The 22500-nt window shown below is 45.0% G+C and overlaps 1 protein-coding gene across 6 annotated transcripts in view; it reads left to right on the plus strand.

Annotated features, from left to right (window-relative positions):
* The window catches only part of ADAM33 (ADAM metallopeptidase domain 33), a 106974-nt gene that overhangs the window by 45646 nt on the left and 38828 nt on the right, over positions 1 to 22500 (plus strand). For all 6 annotated transcript variants that reach the window (XM_058193056.1, XM_058193058.1, XM_058193057.1 and 3 more), the window contains 6 exons: positions 3955 to 4030; positions 10540 to 10616; positions 17306 to 17489; positions 19486 to 19551; positions 21294 to 21365; positions 22399 to 22500. The exon at positions 22399 to 22500 is cut by the window's right edge and continues 65 nt beyond it. In XM_058193056.1, coding sequence (XP_058049039.1) covers positions 3955 to 4030; positions 10540 to 10616; positions 17306 to 17489; positions 19486 to 19551; positions 21294 to 21365; positions 22399 to 22500 — 577 coding nt within the window. The remainder of the gene's footprint in view (positions 1 to 3954; positions 4031 to 10539; positions 10617 to 17305; positions 17490 to 19485; positions 19552 to 21293; positions 21366 to 22398) is intronic.

Raw genomic sequence — 22500 nt, forward strand, 5'->3', positions numbered from 1 at the left:
GTCTTGGCTGGCCAAGTTGGCTGCGTTGGGCTTCTTGCGTTGCTCCTTTGGAGAGGCGAGAATTATTGAGTCTGTCATCTGCACCTCTATAACTGTCTGGTTCGGTTCTGCAACCCAACAAGAAAGACACAAACTTCAGAGGATAATTAGAACTGCAGAAAAAATAACTGCTACCAACCTGCCTTCCATTGAGGACCTGTATACTGCACGAATCAAGAAGAGGGCCGTGAAAATATTTGCAGTTCCCTCACATCCAGGACATAAACTGGTTCAACTCCTACCCCTCAAAACGACACTATAGAGCACTGCACACCAGAACAACTAGACACAAGAACAGTTTTTTCCCCGAATGCCATCACTCTGCTAAACAAATAATTCCCTCAACACCGTCAAACTATTTACTAAATCTGCACTGCTATTAATCTTCTCATCGTCCCCATCACCCATCTCCTCCCACTTATGACCGTATGACTGTAACTTTGTTGCTTGTATCCTTACGATGTATAGTGATATTGTTTCCTGATTGCTTATTTGCACCCTATGACTATCATTAAGTGTTGTTCCTTATGATTCTTGATGAAGGTATCTTTTCTTTTATGTACACTGAGAGCTTATGCACCAAAGACAAATTCCTTGTGTGTCCAATCACACTTGGCCAATAAAAAAATCTATTCTATTCTATTCTATTCTAGTCTAGTCTACTCTACTCTACTCTACTCTACTCTACTTTTATTCTATTCTATTCATTCTATTCTGTTCTGTTCTGTTCTGTTCTCATTCTTATTCTTATTCTTATTCTTATTCTTATTCTTAGTCTTAGTCTTAGTCTTAGTCTTAGTCTTAGTCTTAGTCTTAGTCTTAGTCTTAGTCTTAGTCTTAGTCTTAGTCTTAGTCTTAGTCTTAGTCTAGTCTATCCTGGCCTCTTGCATTCTCACGGTAGGAGGAGACCTGTTCTGTCTCCTTCCCCACTTCAGACCCAGGAGCTGGCCTTCAGCCAGTGGATTCACGGCTCTTATCAGTCCTGGCAGAGAAATCGCAGCTGCCTGCCAAAGTTCAAACAAATGACTCACGTAGCAAGACTTTCAGCTCTTTTTGAAACGGATCAGCTAAACTTTGCTTCCCGTGGAGTGAGAGCGGTCCCAAAGCTCCTTATATATCCTGTGGGGTGGGGCTCCTGCCCCACCCTTCCTTTTGATGACGCCGCCTCTCTAATCTTCTGAAGCATGGGTCAATCCAAGCTTGATTATTATTATTATCAGCTGGGTCTGAAGGCGTAGCCTGGGGAAGGGAGGAATCAGGGGATGATGGCCTCATTACGTCCTCCAACTGGTCTGGTTCTGGCTCCTGGAGCTGGGCCAAAGGCATCGGTGCTCCTGAGGTAAGCCTTACTGGCTCTTCCCCCTCACTCTCGGAGTCACTGTCGGGCGTGGGGCCAGGTTCGGGGGTTGGAGTCACAACAAGACCAGTCCAGCAGGGTCCCCCCAGTTGCCTTGCTTCAGTTCTCCGTTATCATTTGGGGACTTTGGGGGGAAGAGGAACTGGATGCTCCTCCCAGGGAGATGCAACCTGGGACTGAGCAGAAATCTCCTCTGACAGTGAGGACAATTAACCCGTGGAACAGCTTGCCACCAGAAGTTGTGGGCGCTCCATCACTGGAGGCTTTCAAAAAGAGATTGGAGAGCCATTTGTCTGAAACGGGAGAGGGTCTCCTGCTTTGGGTGGGGGGGAGGGTGGACTAGAAGACCCCCTTCCATTGCTATGATTCTGATTCATTTATCCCATCCATTCATCCATCCATCCATCCAGGCACCAGGCGGTTATTCAAGTCCCGCCTTAGCCATGAAAGCCAGCTGGATGACCTTGGGCCAGTCACTCTCTTTCAGCTGAATCCACCTCACAGGGTTGTTGTTGTGGGCAAAATAGGAGGAGGAAGGGGTGTTGGATATGCTCACTGCCTTAGATTGTTTGTAAAAATAACAAAAGTGGGATACAAAGAAATAAAATAAAATTACTCTATTATCTATCTGTCTTCTTTCTCTCTCTCTCTCTCATCTGTTTATCTCTCATCTATCTATCCGTCCATCCCTCCATCCTTCTAATACTGAAAGACTGCTATCATGTCCCCTCCCAGTCCTTTCCAGACCTATCCAATTCCAGCAACCAATCTTCGTATCGTTCGTCCTCCAGCCCCCTAATCCTCTTTGTTGCTCTTCTCTGCACTCTTTCTAGAGTCTCAACATCCTTTTTACATCATGGCGACCAAAACTGAATGCAATATTCGAAGTGTGGCCTTACCAAGGCCTTATAAAGCGGTAGTAACATTTCACGTGATCTTGATTCTGTCCCTCTGTTTTATTCATTTATTTATTATATTTGTATACCGCCCTTCTCCCGAAGGACTCAGGGCGGTTCACAGCCAGTAAAAACAAAATACATATAATACAAATTAAAAACAATATAAAAAACTGATTTGATTAATTTTTTTTTTTTTTTTACATTTATATCCCGCCCTTTTCCGAAGACTCAGGGCGGCTTACAGTGTATAAGGCAATAGTCTCATTCTATTTGTATATTTACAAAGTCAACTTATTGCCCCCCCAACAATCTGGGTCCTCATTTTACCTACCTTATAAAGGATGGAAGGCTGAGTCAACCTTGGGCCTGGTGGGACTAAAACCTGCAGTAATTGCAGGCTATTGTGTTCTAATAACAGGCTCCTAACAGCCTGAGCTATCCACGGCCCTAAATTGTTTAAATACAATTAAAACCCCGTTTAAAACCCCTAATTCAAACCCCGATTTAAAACTATGTTCAAGCTAGTCCTGCACGTCGAAACAACAGCGTCTTCAACTCGCGGCGGAAGGTCCGGAGGTCGGGGAGTTGACGAAGCCCCGGAGGCAGCTCGTTCCAGAGGGTGGGAGCCCCCACAGAGAAGGCCCTCCCCCTGGAGGTCGCCAGCCGACATTGTTTGGCTGACGGTATCTGGAGGAAGCCCTCTCTGTGAGAGCGCACTGGTCCATCACTGGAGCTGTTGATGCAGCCTAGAACTGTGTTGGCTTTTTGGGCAGCTGCTGCCCACGACTGGCTCCAGAGGTTGGGCTTCACATAAATGTAGCAACTGGTTCACCCAGCCCCTGAAATGTGAGTGCGCGGGCTGCATCACAAAACACGGCGATTCACTCGTGCTCACCAACCGCATATGTGTGTGTGACGTCAGACAACGTGGCAATTCACTCATGTGTGCTGTCCATGCAGGCGTGCGGCGTCAGAAACACAGCGATATAGGATGGGATTGCAGCCGGGCGATACTGGTTCACCTGAACTGGCTGTTGTGACCCAGGCCCAAGTAGGTAGTAGGAAACTCAGTCCGTGAAACAAACAAACAAACTTTATTCGAACAGCTGAGAATTAACTTCGTTCCCAGTGTAGTTCAACTAAATTAAAGCAAATTCCTCCCAACACAAATTCCTCAGTCTTATCACCAACCTTGGTCCAATTAGGCAAACTGCTAAAAGGCCTTTCTTGGCACAAGTTCAAAAGCAGAAGACGCCGATAAGAAACAAATGCAGCAAAACAAAGCTATCAACATTGTTTTCCAGCAAAGCCCAAACGCCGTTGCTGGTCTTTTAAGCCTTATGGGAGAGGCCAATCATCTCTTGGCCTTACTCCTGAGTCGTCCTCTTTGCTTGAGCTGCTCTTGCCTTCTGGCAGCTCTTCTCATGCGTGCACTAAGGAACAGGCTCCTCCTGTTCCTCTGCCTCACTACTATCAGGCTCTGGAGGCTCTGGAGTCCCCACCTCACTCCCCGATGGCCCTGGCCTCACCTCAGCCTCATCGCTGTCCGACTCCGTTGCCAGCTCCGTAGGTTGCTGGTGGACCACAACACCGGTTGAATACCAGCTGTGGCTGGCTCATAGTTAAACGCTTGTCCGTTCCCTTCCTCATTCTCTGCAGGCTGCTGTCTCCAGGTTACACAGAGGTACATTACGCCAAAAATGGGCAGCCGGTGATCCTCTCACCCGAACACACGGTGAGTAGACTGAGTTTTAATGAAGCTGCAGATAAGATTTGAGATAAAGCGCAACCAACCTAACTTAATCATGCAAAATGGTGTTAGGGGGAGGGGGGAGAATGATTTACAGGTAGTTCTCAAGTCACAATCACTCATTTAGTGACCAAAGTGAAAAGGGCACTGGAAAAAGTGACTTATGTGACCGGTTTTCATACTTAACGACCGTTGCAAGCATCTCCATGGTCACAAGATCAAAATTCGGACGCTGGACAACGGATTCATATTTATGACGGTTGTGTTGTCCCAGGGGCACGCGGCCCCCTTTGGCCACCTTCTGACAAGCAAAGTCAAGGGGAGGGGTGGGGGGAAAAGCCCGATTCATTTAACAACGGTGTCACTAACTGAACAATTGCAGTGACGACTTAACGAATGTGGCTAGAAAAGTTGTAAAATAGGGCAAAGCTCACTCAACAAATGTCTCGCTTAGCAACAGAAATCATGGGCTCGCTTGCGGTCGTAAGAATGAGGACTACCGGTAGTCTTCGACTTGCAAGCATTCATTTAGTGACCAAAGTTACAACGGCATTGAAAAAAGGGGCACGGACATTTTTCACACTTATGACCACTGCAGCGTCCCCAGGGTCACGTGATCAAAATTCAGATGCTTGGAAACTGACTCGTATTTATGACGGTCGCAGTGTCCCGCGGTTACATGATCCCCTTTTGCGACCTTCTGACAGGGAAAGTCCACGGGGAATCCAGATTCACTTAACAACGGTGCGACCAACTTAACAATCGCAGTGATTCGCTTAACAACGGTGGCCAGAATGGTTGCAAAACGGGGCAAAGCTTACTTAACAAGTGTCTTGCTTAGCAGTGGTCATTTTGAGCTCAGTTGTGGTCGTAAGTCAAGGACTACCTGCATATGCATTGAATACAACACTACCACAAAGGTGGACTTCACATACTGTAGCAACCGATTCGCCCAGCACTGGAAATGTGAGTTGCGCTTGCATGCTAACTTCATGCAAGAGCCCGCCATATGCGCATGCATGTGGCATCACAGAACACGGCAATTTGCTTAAATGCAATTCACACATGCGTGCAATGCCAAACAACACGACAGTTCGTTCGTGCGTGTTGTGACCCAGGCCCAAGTAGGTAGTAGGAAACTCAATCTGTGAAAAAACAAACGAACTTTATTCGAACAGCTGAGAATTAACTTCATTCCCAGCGTAGTCCAACTAAATTAAAGCAAATTCCTCCCAACACAAATTTTTATTTATTTATTTATTTAAATTTTTAGACCGCCCTTCTCCCGAAGGACTCAGGGCGGTGCACAGCCAAGTCATGAAAAACAGCACAATATACAATTAAAACAAGAACTTAAAACGAGCATAATTCATAAATGGCCGGAATTAAAACAATCAAATTTAAAACCCTTAAAATTTATAAATAATAACCCCGATTAAAATTATTTAGAATTAAAAATTTAAGCCAGTCCCGCTTGAATAAACAAATACGTTTTCAGCTCATGGCAAAAGGTCCGAAGGTCGGGTAATTGGTGCAAACCAGGGGGAAGTTCGTTCCAAAGAGTAGGAGCTCCAACAGAGAAGGCCCTGCCCCTCGGGGCCGCCAGCCGGCATTGCTTGGCGGACGGCACCCTGAGAAGACCCTCTCTGTGTGAGCGTACAGGTCGGTGGGAGGCATAAGGTAACAGCAGGCGGTCCCGTAAGTACCCGGGCCCTAAGCCATGGAGTGCTTTAAAGGTGGTAACCAAAACCTTAAAGTGCACCCAAAAGACCACAGGAAGCCAGTGTAGACTGCGCAGGAGCAGTGTTACGTGGGAGCAACGTGAGGCTCCCTCAATCACCCGCGCAGCTGCGTTCTGAACTAACTGAAGCCTCCGGGTGCACTTCAGGGGTAGCCCCATGTAGAGAGCATTGCAATAATCCAGACGAGAAGTGACAAGAGCATGAGTGACCGTGCATAAGGCATCCCGGTCAAGGAAGGGGCGCAACTGGCGGACCAGGCGGACCTGGTAGAAAGCTCTCCTGGAGACGGCCGCCAAATGGTCTTCAAACGACAGCCGTCCATCCAGGAGAACACTGAGAATTCCTCAGTTCTCTTGCAAACCTTTGTCCAATTAGGCAAACTGCCAAAGGCCTTTCTTGACAAATGTTCAGAAGACACCGATACAAAATAAATGCAAGAAGACGAAGCTATCAACGTTGTTTTCCAGCAGAGAGCTCAAATGCCGTAGCTGGTCTTTTAAGCCTTATGGGAGGGGCCAATCATCTCCTGGCCTTACTCCCAAGTCGTCCTCTTTGCTTTAGCTGCTCTTGCCTTCTGGCAGCTCTTCTTATGCATGCATTAGGAACAGGTCCTCCTGTTCCTCTGCCTCATTATTGTCAGTCTCTGGAGGCTCTGGAGTCCGCACCTCACTCCCCGATGGCCCTGGCCTCACCTTAGCCTCATCGCTGTCCGACTCCATTGCGAGCTCCGCAGGCTGCTGGCAGACCACAATAGTGTGCGCCATCCACACATGTGTGTGGCATCAAAAACACAGTGATATAGAACAGGATTGCACCCTGCAGATCGTCACTGCCGGTTCGCCCGAACCGGTCCGAACTGTCTCAATCCCACCTCTGGCACACCACCATTTTAACTAACCTCTAAATCAGGGGTCTCCAACCTTGGCAACTCCCACAATTTTGGGGATTGAAGTCCTCCAGGCTTAAAGTTGCCAAGGTTGGAGACCCCCGCTCTAAATCACTTTTTAAATTCTCACCCCGTTCTTCCAGCTGTCAACGAGCAGCTCCCGAATCCTGGCATTCTAAACTACGGGGACTTAATTTGAATTTACTGTCGTAAGAGCAATTCAACTGCAGAGGTGGAAAATTTAAACTTCCTGGGCCAGGCGTGGATGGAAACCGTTTTTTGGGTGAGCGTGACCCACACGGCTGGCTAACTGCTCTTACAGCCGTTTTAGTCAAAGAGGAAGAAATTACCCAGCTGATGTGAAAAAAAAAAAATCGGCCTTTGACTTTATTTGGTTCTGCCCGCATAAATGTCTTCTTTGTTTTTAAAAAAATCAGATGGCAGCAGGGCAGCTCGGGTTAATTAGCTGTTCTGGGAAAATCTTTATTTTCGTGGGTGGGTGAGGCTAGAGGGGGGAAAAGCAACGGTTTTCATGCAACTTTCTGTCATTTGTTTTGGGCTTCGCGGTGGTTGGTTTGGCCTTTCGCTTGAATAAGGACCCTCGTCCCACCTTCTCCTCGGGCCAAATTGTAAATTAACTCTCATTTTCTCTCTCTCCCTGACTTAACCTTTTTTTTCCCAAGAGGCAGTAACTGAACTTTCTTTGTTTTTCCTTGAAGACGTTTCGCTTCTCGTCCAAGAGGCTTCTTCAGTTCTGGCTGAATGGTGGAAGGATTTAATATTCCTTGCAGTCATCTGGTCATTAGTACTCTCTCTGAGAGTCACTGAGGCCGCTTGGAGGTTTTATCTGTGTCCTCAGGATCACTTGAATAATGCAAATGGGTGTAGAACCTTCTTGGAATTGTTGTAAGGACTGTGTTGTAGACTGGAGATAGGTGGTCTTTATTTATTTATTTTATTTTTATTTATTTATTTTGTCACAACAATATATGTAACTATCATACAGAAAGGTTATATAGTATATAAAGGTATAAGCATATATATATATATTATATATATATATATATATATATATATATATTTATATATATATATATATATATATATATATATATATAGGAAGAAGAAAAGAAAAACAATAGGACAGGAACGGTAGGCACGTTTGTGCGCTTATGCACGCCCCTTATGGTCCTCTTAGGAATGGGGTGAGGTCAATAGTAGACAGTTTTTGGTTAAAGCTTTTGGGATTATGGGAAGAGACCACAGAGTCAGGTAAAGTATTCCAAGCACTGATGATTCTGTTACAGAAGTCATATTTTCTGCAATCTAGATTAAAGCGGTTAACGTTAAGTTTAAATCTATTGGTTGCCCTTGTATTATTGCAATTAAAGCTGAAGTAGTCTTTGACAGGAAGGACATTACAATAGATGATTCTATGAGTTAAACTTAGGTCTTGTCGACGGAGTTCCAAGTTTTCTAAGCCTAGGATTTCAAGTCTGGTGGGATAAGGTATTTTGTTGTTTTCAGAGGAATGGAGAACTCTTCTTGTAAAATATTTCTGGACACGTTCAATTGTATTGATGTCAGAGATGTGGTGAGGGTTCCAAACAGGTGAGCTGTATTCTAGAATTGGTCTAGCAAATGTTTTATATGCTCTGGCTAGTAGTGTGGTGTTTTTGGAAAAGAAGCTACGCAAGATTAGGTTTACAACTCTTAGAGTCTTTTTTGCTATGTATTTGCAGTGGGCTTTGGCACTGAGATCATTTGACATGAAAACTCCAAGGTCTTTAACGGGATGGGGGTCATCTGTGAGGTAATGTCTTGTATCTCTCCCCCCTCTTGAACCCCCTCTTTCAAACCAGCAGTCCAAAATATGGACTTTGCTGTCTTCAAAAGAGCAGCCTTTTTGTCCTTCAAATGCAGATGGGCTCTGAATCTTGTCCTGATGGGTTCGTTCTCCTATGTTGTGCCATGCGTCTGTGAAGTGGCTGTTTTGTTTCTCCAACTTACAGATCTCATTCCGCTGTACTGCATTTACCAGGTTGCTCAGTTTGTGACTGGGAGTTTTTTTTCCCCCCTTGGGGTAGACAAGCTTCTGCCTTTGTGGGTTTAAAGTGTGTATTTATGTTGTGTGGGTTGAAAACCCTCCTGAGCTTTTCAGAGATCCCTGCAACAGTCTGGAATGACAACATAACTTTGTTTATTGTTCTCTTCTTCGTTGTGGAAATGCTCCTGCTGAGTCTTCCTTTGGATTTGATGAAGGCCCAGCTGGGATAGTCACAAGGATTGTGGTTACAACGTGGTCCTTTCAGCAATTCCAAGAAGGTTCCACCACCCATTTGCACTACTGGGGGGAACAGATAAATCTCCAAACGGCCTCAACGACTCTCAGAGAGAGTTCTAATGACCAGATGACTGCAAGGAATATAAATCCTTCCGTCCTCCACCATTCAGTCAGAACTGGAGAAGCTTCTTGGATGAGAAGCGGAACATCTTCAAGAAAAAAAAAACCAAGAAAGTCCAGATGCCTCCTGAAAAAAGCACCTTTGGGACAATCATGACCTGGATGGCTGAGAATCTCCATAGATATTTCCTTTCCTTTCCTTTCCTTTCCTTTCCTTTCCTTTCCCTTCCCTTCCTTTCCTTTCCTTTCCTTTCCTTTCCTTTCCTTTTTTTCTTCCCTTTCCTCTCCTCTTTTTTTCCTTTCCTTTTTTCCTCTCCTCTCCTCTTTTTTCTTTCCTTTTTTCCTTTCCTTTCCTTTCCCTCCTTCTTTCCTTTCCTTTCCTTTCTCTGCTCTGCTCTGCTCTCCTCTCCCCTCCCTTCCCTTCCCTTCCCTTCCCTTCCCTTCCCTTCCCTTCCTTTCCTTTCCTTTCCTTTCCTTTCCTTTCCTTTCCTTTCCTTTCCTTTCCTTTCCTTTCCTTTCCTTTCCTTTCTCTGCTCTGCTCTGCTCTGCTCTGCTCTGCTCTGCTCTGCTCTGCTCTGCTCTGCTCTGCTCTGCTCTCCTCTCCCCTCCCTTCCCTTCCCTTCCCTTCCCTTCCCTTCCCTTCCCTTCCTTTCCTTTCCTTTCCTTTCCTTTCCTTTCCTTTCCTTTCCTTTCCTTTCCTTTCCTTTCCTTTCCTTTCTCTGCTCTGCTCTGCTCTGCTCTGCTCTGCTGTGCTCTGCTGTGCTCTGCTCTCCTCTCCTCTCCTCTCCCCTCCCTTCCCTTCCCTTCCCTTCCCTTCCCTTCCCTTCCCTTCCCTTCCTTTCCTTTCCTTGAAAAAAGTACTTTTGGGCCAACAGTGACCTGGGCGAATCTCTATAGACACCTAGCTTAACAAGATGTGCCCCGAAAATGGGATCAGTTCAAATAATAAACCATCAGCTGGGATGAAATTAGCTTGACTATTAATTTTAATTAGGTTTGAGATGCTGAACAAATCCTGAATGATTCTGCGGGCAAAAGTTCACACCAACCTCACCCAGCGAACAATTCCTCATGTAGGTAGTCTTTGACCGACAGCGGAGCGTTTAGTTACGATGACGCTGAAAAAAGGGACTTATGACCATTGTTCACACTTAACGACCGTTGCAGCACCCCCCCCAAAGTCACGTGATCAAAATTCAGACGCTTGGCAACCGGCTCGTATTTACGACGGTCGCAATGTTCCTCGGGTCACGTGATTCCCCTTTTGCGACCTTCTGACATGCAAAGTCAAGTGGGGGGAGGGAGTCCAGATTCACTGAACGACCGGGTTCGCAACTTAACCACTGCAGTGATTCGCTTGAACGACGGTGGCAAGAAAGGTCGTAAAACGGGGCAAGATTCACTTAACCGTGGTCTCACTTAGCAACAGAAACGTTTTCCATTTTGTGGCCTTTCTTTCCAGGAACTCTGTTATTTTCATGGCTACGTCCGAGGACACGTGGATTCCTGGGTGGTGCTCAGTTCCTGCGCCGGCTTCAGGTAAGAAGAGAATACAGAAGGAAAGAGGGACCTTGGAGGTCTTCTAGTCCAACCCCTTGTTATAGGGAGACCCTATAAATTCCGCACAAATGGCTGCCCAGTCTCTTCTTGAAAACCCCCAGTGATGAAGAAACCACAACCTCTGTAGATTTGGTGCAGTAAATATATTGTTTGGAATGGAATGGAATAGGAATAGGAATAGGAACAGAATAGACACACAGAACAGAATAGAAACAGGAATAGACCAGAGTATATTAATTAATTAATTAATTAATTAATTAATTAATTTATTATTTATTATTTAGATTTTTATACCGCCCTTCTCCCGAAGGACTCAGGGCGGTGTACAGCCAGATTAAAACAATACAATATACAATTTTAAAACAACAAATTAAAATAACATATTCTATAATGGCCAAAAAATTTAAAAACCGTCAAATTTGACCCAATAAAACAGAATGATTGTTGGGGGCAATAAGTTGACTTTGTATGTAATATACAAATGGATGAAGACTATTGCTTGACATAGTGTAAGCCGCCCTGAGTCTTCGGAGAAGGGTGGGATATAAATACAAATTAAAAAAAAAAGAATACCCAATTTAAAATTATTAAAATTCAAAAAATTCAAAATTTAAAAATTAAGAATTAAGCCAGTCCCGCTTGGATGAACAGAACAGAATAGAATAGAAACAGGAATAGAACAGAACAGGAACAGAACAGATACAGGAATAGAAACAGGAATAGACCAGAGTATAATAGATTTAATAATAGAGAAAAATGAGGGATGGGATGGGATGGAGTAGAACAGAACAGAACAGAACAGAACAGAACAAGAGAATAGAATAGAAACAGGAATAGAACAGAGTATAATAGAAATGAATAAATATGGGATGGGATGGAGTAGAACAGAACAAAACAACAGAACAGAATAGAAACAGGAATAGAACAGAGTATAATAGAAATAGATAGATGAGGGATTGGATGGAGTGGAGTAGAACAGAACAGGAACAGGAACAGGAACAGAACAACAACAGAACAGAACAGATACAGGAATAGAAACAGGAATAGAAGAGAAATAAATAGATGAGGGATGGGATGGGATGGAGTAGAACAGAAAAGAACAGGAGCAGAACAGAAAAAGAACAGAATAGAAACAGAAATAGAAGAGAAATAGATAGATGATGAATGGGATGGGATGGGATGGGATGGAGTAAATAGACTAGAACGAAACAGAACAGAACAGAGCAGAATAATCTCTGAATTCCAAAATCCCAGCTGATGATCTCCTGGTGGCCTCCTATCCAATGGCTCTTTTTCTCTCTGCTCCTTTCTTCCCCAGTAATTCTTTCTGCGGTGCCCGGAATACCTTCGCTGGTCTTTCGTGTGGGGCCGTGCAATCTCAGCCTCCCCCCCTCCTCCTCCCTCCTCTCCCCTCACACCCCGACTTTCTTCTGAGCATCCCATTCCCGGATCTCCTGCAACTGCGGATGACTTTGAATTGCATCTCTGCTTTTCCAGACCCTGGCAGGGGAGGGGAGGGGAGGAGAGGCGGAAGAGCTGGGGGGGGCTTGGCTGTCCCTGCATGAGGACCTTCCCTCCTTTGAATCCCCCCACCCCCTCCCCCATTAAGGAAGATGGCTTCCGCAGGACCCAAAATAGCCCTGCCAGCCTCTCTTCTCTCTCTGGCTCAGCCAAGAATGCCGGCCAGTGAAGTCATCCTTCAGTTATGCAGCCCCACACGCGGACCCCCTCCTTCCCCCTCTCTCTCTCACGGCCAGTCCTCATTCCCGACTCCTGATGTCAGCCGGAAGCCTCCCCCCCACCCCCATCCCTCGTGGACAGGGCCACGGAAAGCCACGGAAATCTCTCTGCTTTCCAGGCTCGGCGGGAGCCGAATTCAAGTCTCGGCTGCCTAGTTGGTTCGCCTCCTTTTCGTTACTCGGAGGTTGCAAACGCTTAAGCCAGGGTCCTCCTCTGCGGAGGAGGTGGTCCGTGAGCCCAGGGTTTTGTATCGTGTTTGGATAAGGACAGACGTGACCCGTTCCCAGGCGGGCCTGTTCTTAATTTTTCCAAGGCAGGGAGACACTGCAGGGAGGGTGCTGGAGACGTATATTATCTGGAGCTACTCCAAGGAGCTTTTAAGGCCCTAAAACGGGGGTGTCCAAACTTGGCTCCTTGAAGAGTAGTGAAGTTCAACTCCCAGAATTCCCCAGCCAGCAACTTGCTCCTATTTATAGCTCATACTGGCTAGGGAATTCTGGGAGTTGAAGTCCACCCACCTTAAAGGGCCCAAGGTTGAGAAATGTTCCCTAGGCAAATACAGGTAGTCCTCGACTTATGACTACAATTGAGCCCAACGTTTCTGTTGCTTAAGTGAGACGTTTGTCTGGAGGAGGAGGAGGAGGAGGAGGAAGAGGAGGAGGAGGAAGAGGAGGAGGAGGAAGACTGTGGGGTCCTTGGTGCTCTCTGAGCTTGGTGGTTTTCTTGCAGACCTTTCATGACCCAACTAAGTAACCTCATCAGTGCTAGAAGGGAGTGGAGAGGAGGGGTTTGTGGAGAGGAGGAGGAGGAGGAGGAGGAGGAGGAGGAGAAAGAGGAATGAGGGGTCCTTGATTCTCTCTGAGCTTGGTGGTTTTCTTGCAGACGTCTCATGGCCCAACTAGGCAACATTATCAGTGGTAGAAGGGAGAGTGATTTGGTTTCTGTTTATATATTTCTCCTGTCAATATTGGTGGGAGTGTTCATAGCGGTTCCTGAGGTTGTCATTTACTATTGTATTAGCTTGTTTGTCTGAGTTGGTAGTTTCTTGATTGGGGTATTGTTTTCTGCTTGATTACTTCTCAGGTGTTAATCCCTGCTTATCTGGGTGTTGATAGCTGGCTAGGTGGGGTTTTTTTGGTCTTTTGGTTTCCTTTTTAATCTTTTGATTGTCTCTTTGTATGGTCTCTTTGGAATGGTGTGTAGATGTTGTTTATCTGTATGGTCACTTTGGAATGGTGTGTAAATGTTGTTTATCTGTATGGTCTCTTTGGAACGGTGTGTAAATGTTGTTTATCTGTATGGTCTCTTTGGAATGGTGTGTAAATGTTGTTTATCTGTATGGTCCCTTTGGAATGGTGTGTAAATGTTGCTTATCTGTATGGTCTGTTTGGAACGGTGTGTAAATGTTGTTTATCTGTATGGTGTCTTTGGAAAGGTGTGTAAATGTTGTTTATCTGTGTGGTCTCTTTGGAACGGTGTGTAGATGTTGTTTATCTGTGTGGTCTCTTTGGAACGGTGTGTAGATGTTGTTTATCTGTATGGTCTCTTTGGAATGGTGTGTAAATGTTTTTTATCTGTATGGTCTCTTTGGAATGCTGTGTAGATGTTTTTTATCTGTATGGTCTCTTTGGAATGGTGTGTAGATGTTTATCTGTATGGTCTCTTTGGAATCGTGTGTAAATGTTGTTTATCTGTATGGTCCCTTTGGAATGGTGTGTAAATGTTGCTTATCTGTATGGTCTCTTTGGAATGGTGTGTAGATGTTGTTTATCTGTATGGTCTCTTTGGAATGGTGTGTAGATGTTGTTTATCTGTATGGTCTCTTTGGAATGGTGTGTAGATGTTGTTTATCTGTATGGTCTCTTTGGAATGGTGTGTAGATGTTGTTTATCTGTATGGTCTCTTTGGAATCGTGTGTAAATGTTGTTTATCTGTATGGTCTCTTTGAAATGGTGTGTAGATGTTGTTTATCTGTATGGTCTCTTTGGAATGGTGTGTAGATGTTTATCTGTATGGTCTCTTTGGAATGGTGAGTGAATGTTGTTTATCTATATGGTCTCTTTGGAATGGTGTGTAGATGTTGTTTATCTGTATGGTCTCTTTGGAATGGTGTGTAGATGTTGTTTATCTGTATGGTCTTTTTGGAATGGTGTGTAAATGTTGTTTATCTGTATAGTCTCTTTGGAACGATGTGTAAATGTTGTTTATCTGTATGGTCTCTTTGGAAAGGTGTGTAAATGTTGTTTATCTGTATGGTCTCTTTGGAAAGGTGTGTAAATGTTGTTTATCTGTATGGTCTCTTTGGAATCGTGTGTAAATGTTGCTTATCTCTACGTGCCTGTTGATGGCCAATTTGTCTTGAGTGCCAGGCTTCTACCAATTTTCTAGCATTTGGGGGGACTTCTTCGCTTGGCCTAGGATGCTCAGAGCTTCCTGGATTGAAACCAAGGCGAAATCTGTCCACATTTTGTGTGACATTGAAGAGTTTTCACCCTGCTTTCCGGCTGCGTTCATGGATGCGATTGAAATGGTTTCTGTTTTGAGTTCCAGAGTCTGGCTTTGAAATCCAAAGAGGATTCATGTCTGCAACATGAAACACGTTTCGTGTGGTTAGAAGGACTATTTTTAATTTGCACCCGTCGCGGTTTGAACTCGGGACGAAGGATATCAAGCCAAAGTGGTTTTTTGCGTTTGAGTCATAGAAGATAGAAATTTGCTGCCAATTACATGCCAGCTTTGGCTGAGGGGAAGCCAAGGCTCAGTTTGAGAAAATGACTGTATTTTTCCCAGTGTGATTATTTTCTGGATTTGGGGTGAAAGTGAGGTGAAGGTCGGTCCCCAGATAAATCTTGGGAAGATCTGGGTTTGTTTTGCTTTCAGAAAAGAGACGGTTGAAGGGGACACGAGGGCTGCGTTCGAATGCAGGTGGTCCCCGACTTACGACCACAATGGAGTCCAAAATTTCTGTTGTTAAGTGAGACATTGCTGAAGTAAGTTTCGCCCCATTCGATGACCTTTCTGGCCACAGTTGTTAAGTGAATCACGACGGTTGTTAAGTCAGTCCCCTGGTTGTTAAGTGAACCTGGCTTCTCTGTTGAAGGGGATCAGGTGACCCTGGGATACGGCGATCCTGGGATACGGCGACCGTCATAAATATGAGTCAGTTGTTAAGCATCTGAATGTTGACCACAGGGATGTTGTAAGTGTGAAAAGCGGTCATCAGTAAGTTTTTTCAGTGCAGTTGTAACTTTGAACAGTCACTGTTGTAAGTCGAGGACTTCCTGTATCTGAAAGACAGCCACATTACCGGGGGTCCTTGACTTACAGCGGCTCATTTAGTGACCATTCAAAGCTGCAACGGCATTGGAAAAAAGTGCCTCAGGACCGTTTTTCACACTTACGACCGTTGCAGCAGCCCTGTGGTCACGTGATCCGAATTCAGACACTGGGCAGCTGACTCACATTTATGACGGTCGCAAGGGTCACGCGATTCCCCCTTTGTGACCTTCCGGCGAGCCAAGTCAACGGGAAAGCAAGATTCATTTAGCGACCGGGTTACTAACGTAATCAACTGCAGCGATTCGCTTAATAACCCCGTGGCCGGAAAGGTCGTAAAATGGGGCGAAACTCACTGTCTCGCTTTAGCAAGGGAAATATTGGGCTCAATTGTCGTAAGTGGAGGATCTACCTGTGTACCTAGTCTGCGGGCTTTGTTTCTGCTTAGTAAGGGCGACGTTTTCAGTAATGCCTCAGAGCATGGGCAGAGCGCAGCTGCCGTCTCTGCAGAGATCACTGGAGGATTTTGAGAAGAGATTGGAATGATGTAGGGTCTCCTGCTTGATGAAGGGGTTGGACTAGAAGACCTCTGAGGTCCCTTCCAGCTCTGTTATTCTATTCTATTCTATTCTATTCTATTCTATTCTATTCTATTCTATTCTCATTCCTATCCTATCCTATCCTATCCTTCATTATTCTATTCTGTTCCGTTCCGTTCCGTTCCATTCCATATTTTCTATTCGTTTCTGACTCTATTCTATTCTATTCTATTCTATTCTATTCTATTCTATTCTATTCTATTCTGTTTTATTCTACTCTTCTCTATTCTAGTCCTTATTTCTATTCTATTCTATTCTATTCTATTCTATTCTATTCTATTCTATTCTATTCTATTCTATTCTCATTCCTATCCTATCCTATCCTATCCTATCCTATCCTATCCTATCCTATCCTATCCTATCCTTCATTATTCTATTCTATTCTGTTCTGTTCTGTTCCGTTCCGTTCCGTTCCGTTCCGTTCCATTCCATTCCATTCCATATTTTCTATTCGTTTCTGACTCTATTCTATTCTATTCTATTCTATTCTATTCTATTCTATTCTATTCTATTCTATTCTATTCTATTCTATTCTGTTTTATTCTACTCTTCTCTATTCTAGTCCTTATTTTTATTCTATTCTATTCTATTCTATTCTATTCTATTCTATTCTATTCTATTCTCATTCCTATCCTATCCTATCCTATCCTATCCTATCCTATCCTATCCTATCCCATCCCATCCCATCCCATCCCATCCCATCCCATCCCATCCCATCCCATCCCATCCCATCCTATCCTATCCTATCCTATCCTATCCTATCCTATCCTATCCTTCATTATTCTATTCTGTTCTGTTCCGTTCCATATTCCATTCCATATTTTCTATTTGTTTCTGACTCCTATTCTATTCTATTCTATTCTATTCTATTCTATTCTATTCTATTCTATTCTATTCTATTCTATTCTATTCTATTCTATTCTATTCTATTCTATTCTATTCCCCTCCCCTCCCCTCCCCTCCATTCCATTCCATTCCATTCCATTCTATATTTTCTATTAGTTTCTGACCCTATCCTATCTGATCCTAATTTGTTTTTGGTTCTCCAACCAGCGGGCTCATCGTCCTGGATCGCAACAGCAGCTACTACCTGAAACCTCCAGCCAACTCCACCTCGGAAGCTCACACCCTGTTTCGGGCGAAGGACTTGTTGATCAAAGGGGGCTCTTGCCGACAAGGGGACCTGCTACCCAACAGCCTGGCTGACGTCACTGGAATCTTCCAGCCCTTGAAGCGAGTAGGAGGATCCTGTGTTCAAATCCTGCCCGGGCTAGGTTAAAGGAGATGCAGGCCAGCTAGACAGATGGTAGAAGTTGCAGATGGAGAAGTGGGGTCTACAGCTGCTCCTCGAGTTACGACCCGAATCGAGCCCCAGATTCATGTGGCGAAGGGAGACACTGGTTCAGTGAGTTTTGCTCCATTTTAGGACCGTTCTTGCCACCGTCGTTAAATGAATCGCTGCAGTTGATCGGTCAGGAACCACGGTCGTTAAGCGAATCCGGCTTCCCCCCTGATTTTGTTGGCGGAAGGTCGCCAGAGGGGAATCATGTGACCCCCTCCACCGTCATAAATACGAATCGCTGGCCAAGCGTTCAAATTTTGACCACGGGGAGGCTGTGTTTCCCGTTCGTAAGGGTGAAAAACGGTCGTAAGTCACTTTTTCCCCCAAAGGGCCGTCGGAACGGTCACTGAATAAACATAAGTCGTAAGTCAAGGACTACGTTGGGTAGAGTTAGGAGAGAGACAGAAAAGAAGGTGAAGAAACGAAAGACAGCATGGCTAGTAGTAATCTCTTCCTTTCCTTCTTTTTTCTCGTTCTGTCAGACTGAGACTTCCTGATAGACCATCCCAAAAATAGCCCACCATGGAAGTTGTCACATTTTATGATTGAACCCCTCCCAAAATGCTCATCTGATTATCCCCCCCAACTTTATGTTACGCTAAGGGAGGAACGGGTAGTCCTCGATGGACAATCAGGGATGAAATGCTAAAAGTTCCCGGTTCGCCCGTGATAAAAGCTACCAGTTCGGCGAACTGGTAGTACAAAAGGCTACTGGTTGGTCCAAACCAGTATTTCCAATGATCAGTTGTGCCGTGTAATTTATATTCGCTAAGGTAAAGGTAAAGGTTTCCCTCGCACATATGTGCTAGTCGTTCCCGACTCTAGGGGGTGGTGCTCATCTCCGTTTCAAAGCCGAAGAGCCAGCGCTGTCTGAAGACGTCTCCGTGGTCATGTGGCCGGCATGACTCAACACCAAAGGCGCACGGAACACTGTTCCCTTCCCATCAAAGGTGGTCCCTATTTTTTCTACTTGCATTTTTACGTGCTTTCGAAACTGCTAGGTTGGCAGAAGTTGGGACAAGTAATGGGAGCTCACCCCGTTACACGGCAGCACTAGGGATTCGAACGCTGAGCTGCCGACCTTTCGATCGACAAGCTCAACGTCCTAGCCCCTGAGCCACCGTGTCCCTTTATATTCGCTAGAAAGCAGGAAATCCTGCTTTCTAGCGAATCTAAATTGTGCGGCACAACTGTTCCCCCAACCCTCACTGTTCTACTTACCTCAGAAAAGGCTTCTTAAGCCTCCTTTTTCAGCGCTGCGTGGTGGCGCCTGCAGTGTGCAAAACATGCGTTTGGCACGCAACACGCATGCGTGCGCGCAGCGAACCGGTAGCGAAGCGAACCGGTAGCAGACCTCGGAGCATTTTACCCCTGTGTACAACAGTTCGCTTACTGACTGTTCGAAGTTACGACAGCACTGGAAGAAAGAAAAGAAAATCAGGACCGTTTTTCACACTTACGACCGTTGCTGATTTACGGCGATTTACGTTCGGATGCTGGACAGTCGACTCATGTTTAGGACGGTCGGGGTATCCCCGGAGCCCTTTCGTGACCTTCTGACGAACCAGGTCAAAGGGAGAAAACCAGATTCAATTCACAACCAGGTTACTGACTTAACAACGGCAGCGATTCGCTTAACGAAAGGGGTGAGGACGGTCGTAAAACAAGGCAGAACTCACTGAACAAATTGCTCACGTTGAGGATTGCCCGTATGCCCGTTTGGGTTTCTACCAAGTCAAGAAAGAACTTGCTGCCCTCAACTTGGAGATGAATGTCCATATTTGGTCCTAGCAGTGAGTTTTTGGGGAAGGGCCGGGATGAAGACCAGTTTTGGGGTCTCCCGGCTGCCCTCTTGGTTCCCTTGATGACACAAAACCATTTTGTCTTGCAGAAAAGAAGGGATTCCTGGAGAGCGCTGAAGTACATGGAGCTCTTTATCGTGGCAGATTACTCCATGGTGAGATATTCTTTCTCTTCCAGCTGGGAGGGACCCGCGTGTCCTGGAATGGACCCATGGCCAACTTCAGGACTTCCCAGTTACTCACACCAGTAGAGGCCACATCCTGCCACCTTCAAGCCTGAGTGGGGCCATCAGAGAGAAAGAGAGAGAAAAGGGATAGAGCAGCGAATAACAATGTTGGAAGGGACCTTGGATATTTTCTAATCCAGGAGTCGGCAACCTGCAGCTCTGGAGCCGCATGTGGCTCTTTCACCCCCTTTGGGGCAGCTCCTTGTCGCTCAAAATATGTCTCACAGCCGCCAATATGTAACATCCGCCGGCACACGATTTACTGATCTTTTCGATCTCCGGTGGGCCAACCATGGATAAATCCAAGAAAAGTTAAGTTTCAGAAGAAAACAGAACATTTAGATCCCTGATAAATTTTTTATTAGGGATCCCGACAGAAAATCATACAAAAGATACGCAATACATAATAATAATAATAATAATAATAATAATAATAATAATAATAATAATAATAATAATAATAATAATAATAATAATAATAATAATAATAATAATAATTTAATTTTTATACCGCCCTTCTCCTGAAGGACTCAGCCAGGTAAAATACTATACAGTACAATACAATAAAATCCAATTAAATAACTTATTCGATGTGGCTAATAATTTAAAATTATAAAATACATAGTATAAAACCCCATTTAAAATCCAATTTAAAACCCATTTTATGCCAGTCCTAATACTCCATATACTTACAGCAGCACGCATAGCTTACGCTCAAAACTGGAAAAAAGACAACCCACCAACAGAGGAAGAATTAATCCAAAAAATACTAGAATGTGCTGAGATGGACAAACTTACAAAAGAAATTCAGGAGAGAGAAGAAACAGATTACTATAAGATTCGGTGCACATGGTACGACTGGTTAGAAAATAGGCAAGATAAGAAAACTGAACAACAAAGTAAAATGTAGACGAAATAAAGAACAATAGATGAATAAGAGTAAAATAAGACAGAATTAAAATATGTATCAATAATAGGAATGGACTGCCTTGAAAAAAGCTGATAAATAGTGATAGGTATATGTTAATGTTGTACGTCTTGTCCTTTGTCTTTAATGTGTATAAAATAAAAAAACTTTATTAAAAAAAAAAGAAAGAAAACAGAACATTTAATTCAGCTACATATGCTAGTTTTATGGCCACTCAGGAAAATAGTCAGGCACGGGAAGGGTTTTGTGGCTCCCGGTGTTTTCTTTTCTGTGGGAAATGGGTCCAAATGGCTCTTTGAGTGTTTAAGGTTGCCGACCCCTGTTCTAGTTCTACTATTTCAGACAAATGATTGTCCAATCTCTTTCTGAAAGCCTCCACTCTTGGAACACCCACAACTTCTGAAGGCAAGGCCTTCAAAAGTTGTGAGTTCTCACCGTCAGCTCCTTGAAGAAATTTTCTAACGGTGAGAACAATTCGCCAGTGGAACAGCTTGCCACCAGAAGTTGTGGGTGCTCCAACCCTGGAGGTTTTTAAGAAGAGACTGGACAGCCGTTTGTCTGGAATGGTAGATAGGGTTTCCCGCCTGAGCTGGGGGTTGGACTAGAAGACCTCCAAGGCTCCTTCCGATGTGTGTGCCTTTGCACGCTGGTGGCCGTGGAGGAGTTAATTCACCTTTGGGGAAGAAGGAATGGTTTTGCACGGCAGTTGTCTTCCTTTTTCTCACTCATTGTTCTTTCACAGTTTAGAGCTCAAAAGCAGAATTTGGGAGTCACAAAACAGCGGATTCTGGAGATCGCTAATTACGTAGACAAGGTAATTGTCCATTTCCTCCCTCCCTCCCTCCCTCCCTCCCTCTCTTCCTTCCTTCTCTCCCACTTGATTCCTTCCTTCCTTTCTTCCTTCCTTTCTTTCTTCCTTCTCTCCCACTTGATTCCTTCTTTCCTTCCTTCTCTCCCTCCTGATCCTTCCTTCCTTCCTTCCTTCTTTCCTTCCTTCCTTCCTTCCTTCCTTCCTTCTCTCCCTCCTGATTCTTCCTTCCTTCCTTCCTTCTTTCTCTCCCTCCTGATTCCTTCCTTCCTTCCTTCCTTCTCTCCCACTTGATTCCTTCTTTCTTTCCTTCTCTCCCTCCTGATTCCTTCCTTCCTTCCTTCCTTCCTTCCTTCCTTCCTTCCTTCTCTCCCTCCTGATCCTTCCTTCCTTCCTTCCTTCCTTCCTTCCTTCCTTCCTTCCTTCCTTCCTTCCTTCCTTCCTTCCTTCCTTCCTTCCTTCCTTCCTTCCTTCCTTTTCTGTAGCCATCCAAATCAACTAAGTGACTCTGGGCAATTTACAATCTAAAACTGTGAGTTTGGGGTACTATCTGTACCACTTAGCAACAGAAATATAAGTGAGACAATTGCTAAGCAAGTTCTGCCTCCATTTTACGACCTGTCACGCCCCAGTTGTTAAGTGAATCACTTCAGTTGTTAAATTAGCAACACTGTTGTTAAGTGAATCTGGTTTCCCCCACGGGCTCGGCTGGTCAGAAGGTCGCCAAAGGGGATCCCGTGACCTCGGGATACTGCGACCGTCATAAATATGAGCCAGTTGCCAAGCGGCTGAATTTTGATCACGTGACCCCCCCAGGGATGCTGCAATGGTCATAAGTGGGAAAAACGGTCCTATCTTTTTTCAATGTCGTCGTAACTTTGAATGGCCACTGAAGGAATGGTTTTAAGTTGAGGAATACACTTGGTGCAGGCACCTTCCCAGTGTTGTCCAGTTGGCCTCTGGACCTGCCAGGCAACCAGAAGCCCCTTCCCCAATTTCTCCTCCCAGCCGGCCTCCCATTCCTGCTTCTCCCTCTCAGTTTTACAGGTCGCTGAACATCAAAGTGGCCCTGATCGGTCTGGAAGTCTGGACGGACCAAGACAAGTGCATGGTCAACGAGGACGCCCACGCCACCCTCGTC

The sequence above is a fragment of the Ahaetulla prasina genome, chromosome 8 (assembly GCF_028640845.1).
Source record: "Ahaetulla prasina isolate Xishuangbanna chromosome 8, ASM2864084v1, whole genome shotgun sequence".
NCBI lineage: Eukaryota > Metazoa > Chordata > Lepidosauria > Squamata > Colubridae > Ahaetulla > Ahaetulla prasina.